Source organism: Castor canadensis, chromosome 2 (assembly GCF_047511655.1).
Source record: "Castor canadensis chromosome 2, mCasCan1.hap1v2, whole genome shotgun sequence".
Taxonomy (NCBI): domain Eukaryota; kingdom Metazoa; phylum Chordata; class Mammalia; order Rodentia; family Castoridae; genus Castor; species Castor canadensis.
The window spans coordinates 124260669-124267440 of record NC_133387.1 but is presented as its reverse complement, the minus strand read 5'-3'; the positions used below and the strand labels follow the sequence as shown (position 1 = coordinate 124267440).

Here is a 6772-nt window from a genome sequence, read left to right as displayed (position 1 = left end):
TGAAAAATACCTAAAAGCAAAATGGGCAGGGAACACAACTCAAGTGGTGCAGATCCCACCCACGAAGTACAAGGCCCTAAGTGCAAAACCCAGTACCACCAAATAAAATCAAATAAAGTATTAAGAATGAACTTCACTGAAGTGCTGAAAGATTTTTGCTAAAAATAATTCATACAAATAAGTGGAATGATGCCAGATTAATGGATTGTTAAGAGCTAATCTCACATAAATGTCCACATGGTTCAAAGAAATCTACAGATTCAATGCAATCTTTATCAAAATTCCAATGACATTTTTTCACAGAAATGGGGGAGAGCTATCTTAGAATTTATGTGAAATACAAAAGACCCCTAGTATCTTAAACAATTGCAAGTAAAAAGAACAAAACAGGAAGCATCACACTTTAAAACCTACAAAACTATAGTAATTAAAAATCTATGGTACTAGCATAAAAGCGGACATGGAGATCTGTGACAGAGAATAGTGAGCACAGATATAATTCCACAAATTTTTAGTGAAAATATCATCATCAAAGATGACACCACACAACAGTAAAGGAAAAGTTTATTCTCTTAAAAAGGATAAATGAAAGATAAGAAATAACTATAATGTTAAACTATCAGTGAATATTTTAATAACATACAAAGTATATTTCAGAACAAATAATATTAACAGAGAGAATCTCACTTAGAGGCCTCATTTCTCAAATAATTGATATGACAACAATTCTTCAAGGAAGACTCAGTTTGATATGAGTGATGTTTGCATAGTACTTTCAGCAAATATCAGATTACTTTTTCAGCAGCACTGAGAGGTTGAACTCAGGGCCTCCTGCTTGCTAAGCAGGTGCTCTGACACTGCTTTTTAAAGTGCACATATATTTACCAAGCTTGTTAATATTCTGGGCCATGAAATAAGTATCAATAATATTAAAATATTCACATTACCCAGATTTGTATACAAATGTGCACAACAACCTTATTATATGACCCCAAAACTGGAAGTGACACAAATGTCCCTCAGTATGTGAGCAGATTGCAAAATTGTGGTATACAAGTACAAGTGAATTCCACTCATTAGTGTAAAGCAATAGTCTACTAATACAGACAAAAACAAAGTAAACAGTAAACTAGGTATAATTTGTAAAATAAATCATTTTTTAGAAAGAAGACATACTAGTTGAATTCATTTATACAAAACCTAGAACATGTAAAATTAGTAATAGAATAGACATCAGTGGTTGTCCAGAGAGGGAAGATGGGGGAAGACCTGGAAGGAGTGGTTATCAAAGCACAAGGGAACTTTGGGGTGGTGGCACATGTTCCCTATACAGAATGTGATGATATTTTCATAGTTGTATGTATGTGTCAACTGTATTAAATAATGCATTTTAAATATAATCACTTTATCATATGGCAATTGTACTGCAATAAAATTGCTTTTAAATCTAAGAGATCAAAAATATATTTAAGTTCACATCAATGTACCTTTAAAAAAACTAAGGCTATGTTTATAATGTGAAATTTGGTACAGACCTGTCATTCCTCACCCAATCCTAGCATGTACTGAGACACATCAGTCGTTTGACCAAGACTGCCTACCTATTGAAACAACCTTGACATGCATTAAGGAGCTTTGTCAACAGCATGTTTCTGCTTATGGTGTAGTCTATGACCTCTCTTGCAACTGAAAGTAAAATTGTAATTTATTCTGATTACATATATTACATAATTGCACAATTACTGAACAAAATTGCAAACAGCACCTACTTAGTAGTTATTTCTCAAATGAATTATCTTTAGAATTCACTAATTTTAATGGCGTTCTGATTTATATGAAGGTTTGCTTGTCTCACTGTTCTGATTTCACAAGTCTGCAACATTTGACATCACTTCTACAGAGAAATCCCCAGGACATGTCCAAATTGATTATTTCAATGGTTCTTGTCTTGTTCAGAACATAGAACAGGTAATTTTCACCCAAGGGACTTCTTCGGGTAGTGAATATATTGTCAGACTCAGGGATGCTCTTCCATAGATAATTTCTCCACTCATCATTGATGTTGGAAGCACACGTCAGAAGAGAAGATGAAAGAGAATCTGACCTAAGAAAAGGAATTGTTTAGTAAGTCATCTCCATCTCTGTTCTTCTTCTTTAAGAGAACTCTTAAAATATTTCTGTGCAGCATACGTGAAGTTGAGGATGCTTCTTTGTCTTCTAACATTTTCAGAAGATGGTTCATGGATTTTTTTACTGCTCTCCTATTCATACTGGAATTTCTATTGTCTTCATGACAGTGCACATGCCACCAAAGTGCACAGTCTCAAACGCATTGTCAGACTTCTGTCAGAAGATTGCAGTTCTTTTCCTGTTAATCAATGTGAGAAGAAGCCAGTTATCCATGTTCAAAAGGGCCAACAAGTTGTTGCATAAGGGAGTGCATACTATGTAAGATAATAACATAATATTTACCACAGAGAGATAAGTAAAAAGGGTTACAAGTCTAATGAGAGATGTAAAACATGGTTACTACAGAAATGGTGTTGAAATTCACAACGTGAGAAAAAAAGCAAAGCTCAAAACTTATTGGAACACACTGTGTACCTCAACATGATGCATCTTTGGGAATCTATTGAGTTGTGTAACTCCTAGCATAATCTCACAAAACACGAATATTGAGAATATCATAGAGTTTATCAGTTTTATAGAGCAACGCTTTATGGAAGGGGAAAAATGAACTCTGTTGTTTTTCAGTACTTCTAAAAACAATTCATTTCTCCAACTTTTTAATTTCATTAATTTCAAAGCTAACACTTTCCTTTCTGTGAGAATTATCCCCAATTTAAAGGTAAAAATTCAAAAAATGCTTTGATAGAATGTTCTCTTGACTGTAGTTCTCTAAAATATTAATAAGATAAGGGCAGAACAGGTTCTTCCTGGAAGTGAGTGAGGGTGGAGGGGAGAGGGAGGGGCTGGGACATAGGGGGGAGAAATAGCCCAAACAATGTATGCACATGTGAATAAATGAATAAACAATATTAATAAAACCCCTCCAAGCAAGAGAAGTTAAGAGTGGAACTGCTGTTATGTTCCTGGAAAGGAGGTGGCATGTCTGAGATGGCCTTTGCAGTTGTACACCAAGTATTTCCTGTTTAGGCACATGGCAAATTAGAGGAAATGTTAGCAGGTACTTTAAGGAAAGGTGATAATATATATTTTGCCCACAGAGAAAGTTCACAAGGACAATACAATTACTGCCCATAGTTGTGGGAAAAATATTGTTTCAAGATCCACTGTAAGGAATGGAGAATAGCTGGGCACAATAGAACATGGTGGTGATCCCAGCTATTCTGGGGGTGGAGGCAGAAGGATCTTGAGCTCAAGTCCAGGCCAGACACAGGTAGCAAGACCCTGTCTCAAAAACTAAAAACAAAAGCCCTGGAGCATGGCTCAAGTAGTACAGTGCTTGCTGCAAACACAAGGTCTTTGGATCAATCAATCAATCAGACAGGCAAATAACTAATATGTGCTATAGAAAATCTTGTTTTCTGTTTATTTTCTTTCATGTTTTCACCACATGTCTGTTAAATCGAGTGTGCTTTTTTCAGCAGTAAGGAAATGGAAACAGAAATATTGTTAGTGTAAGGTCATAATCCAAGCACTGGAGTGAGAGTTCACTCAGCTGTGAGTGATTTAAAACAGGTGTTTAGTTCACTAACTCTGCCAATTATTGGTCAATATTAAATAGTACTGTAACTAATCTATCAATATTTGAATAATAACAACTCCAAAACTGATTTTTTGAAAGTTGTATGATTGGACAATTGTTTCCTAAGAATGTGCGTAAGTCACCTGTTAGCAAACTCCTCTCTAAAACACATTTGAGATATCACTATCATCTATGTAAACAGTCATAGCAGGTACAAAACTGATGTTTGAACATTTGTCCTGGAAGGTTTCTGTTGAAAAGGAATTAAGTTTTGAGAAAAACAGATTATTCACATTTTTCAAGGGACACAAATCGATTGTATATTATATCAGTGTATTTTCCTTAGAAACTCAGTAAATGTATCCTAGAGAAAAATGTTGATTTAGAAGTTACAAGACTATTATCTTCTTTCATTCTTTCCATAGCAAATGTTTATGTGTTACTAGATTTCTTCAGGAGGACTTTCTCTTTTCATCCTTATCCTACGCCTTGTGTCCTCAGAGAAAGGGAAGTGAATAGTACTCCAGGTATGGTGATATTTATTACTCACCTGTTCTCTTCAGCCCTGCCATAGAGGTTTCAAAGGATGGAAGAAGATAAGACACACAAATTGAAACAATGCCAAGAGAGAATTAATGAAGGGGAAAGAAAATGAGCAATTATTTGTCCACCATCCAACTTGAGAATTGTCAATTTATTTCAAGACTAATATCAGCAAGGCCATTATAATTAGAGGTGAATAACTGGTGTTCTCTGAGGTCTAATTTCAGATTCACTCAGCACTAATAGTCAAAGATTAACTTTGATTGTGTGTGCAAGTAATTTATTCTCATGTTACAAGCAATATATATATTATAGAAAAGTGTTAAATAGAGAGATAGAAGGATGGATATGGACGTTTGTACTCCTCATGGTCAGGAGACTATAATAATTCAAAGTTTAGGATTTTTTGATATCTATTAATATAATTGAAGATAAACACTTGCTAATGACAGTCTTAAATTATATGGGACTTTCAGAGTTCATTAAGCTTGAATCTAAGTTTCAGTACCATTTGTGTTTGGTTAATTCTTTTCTACATGATTCTACAATGATCCTTTTTTGCTAATCAAAAAATTTAACTTAGTAAATAAATCCTAGTATATATTTTAAGTAATGATAAATTGTGTGCCTGGTTTTGCATCTCAATGGTCATGCCAAGACATTTATCATATGGCCTTCTCTACAGCTCCTCTCATAAAGCTAAAGTTGTAATTTGATGGTACCTTTTAGAACAGGTTCCAATGATTGAAAAAAAATTATTAAACATAATACAAGGAAATGGTATGATTGTATCAAATTATTTGTATTGAAAAGTCAATGCAATTTGCCACCATTTTCCCATTTTATAACTTCATTTTTTTATGTCATATAATGATTCTTGGTGCCACATTTAGACTTTTTTCTGGATTAGTGGGCAGAAGGTAGCATCCTGGCAAAGCCACATCATTCTTACCCTTCAGCTGCTTTTCTCATGCACCTAAGAAATTATTTGTCTACAATTTTCATCTCATGCTTTACTTCTTGGAAAGTTAATATTGATGTGTTAGCTTTTACTTTGGAACATTATTCCATTTATATGTTGCTAAGATTTGCAGTTATACTTTATAATTTGAATTTATACTCTTCAGTTTCACACATAGATGTTAAATTTCAATGTGAAAGTCAAATTCTTCAGGGTGTATTCTACGTCACTGAACTGTTGGTAATCTATCCTTCTCTCTACATTATTTCAGAGGACATGTTGGATAAAATGGGTGGAGGAAATCAATCAACAGTATCTGAATTTGTACTTCTGGGACTTGACCACTCACAGAACATTCAGGCATTACTCTTCATGATATTTCTGCTGTTTTATCTGATCATTGCATCTGGAAACATTGTCATCATGATCTTAATCATCACTGACTCTCATCTCCACTCCCCCATGTACTTCTTGTTGGCCAACTTGTCCTTTGTTGACATGTGGCTTTCCTCAGTGAGCACTCCTAAGATGATCACAGACTTTCTCAAGGAGAACAAGACCATTTCCTTTGGAGGCTGCATGTCCCAGATCTTCTTTGCTCATTTCATTGCTGCAGGTGAGATGGTACTTCTGGTGGTAATGGCGTATGACCGTTACATGGCCATTTGCAAACCACTCCAGTATTCTAGCATTATGAGCCTTCAATGGTGCATAGAACTGGTGTTGACTTCCTGGACCATTGGCTTTGTGCATGCCTTGAGTCACATAGTGGTGATTGTACAGCTGCCCTTCTGTGGCCCCAGGGAGATAGACAGCTTCTTCTGTGACATACCACTGGTAATCAAGCTGGCCTGCATGGATTCCCATAACTTGGACATTTTAATGAATGCTGACTGTGGAGTTGTGGGTGTAAGCTGCTTTATTCTGTTGCTGATATCCTACACATATATTCTCCTCACTGTTAGACAAAGCTCTAAAACTGGTGCATTTAAGGCACTGTCCACCTGCACTGCCCACATATCAGTGGTGGTACTCTTCTTTGGGCCCTGTATTTTCATCTATGTGTGTCCACTCAGCATCACCTGGTTGGACAAATTTCTTGCTGTGTTTTACTCTGTTTTTACACCTCTCCTCAATCCAGCAATTTATACACTGAGAAACAAAGAGATGAAAAATTCTATGAAAAGATTCATAATCTATTATGTAGGTTCCAAGGGAAATAACTAGTCCCCAGAAAGCTCACTGTAAGTACTTCAAATTGACAACACACTGACCTTGTAAAATAGATTGAAAACCAGGGAATATCATTTGTATGTATGATTTCCAGCCTACATATACACAGATAAGTTTAATGTAATTCTGGGGCTTTACCATTTAATAATTAACCAGCCAAACACTGAATTATTTCCCTAAAATCTACACATGAATGACCTTTTCCTATGAGGAAATTATGCAATCTGGTTTTGTATATCTTTAGTCATGTAAACAATAATCTTAAATTCAACAGACTCTGTATCCATCTCTATGGATAACATCCCAGTAACTTCTCATAAAACATT

General features: G+C 35.2%; 1 protein-coding gene across 1 annotated transcript; it reads left to right on the top strand.

Moving 5' to 3' along the window:
- The first annotated feature begins 5498 nt into the window (after positions 1-5498).
- Positions 5499-6440, top strand: LOC109678149 (olfactory receptor 4K14-like). Its single transcript, XM_020153810.2, has one exon. It carries the CDS (start codon positions 5502-5504, stop codon positions 6438-6440), a length of 939 nt encoding a protein of 312 aa, XP_020009399.1. The 5' UTR covers positions 5499-5501.
- The last annotated feature ends 332 nt before the right edge of the window (positions 6441-6772 follow it).

Excerpts from the sequence above, each read along its gene's own strand:
- LOC109678149 (XM_020153810.2), top strand. The coding sequence starts at position 5,502 with ATGGGTGGAGGAAATCAATCAACAGTATCTGAATTTGTACTTCTGGGA.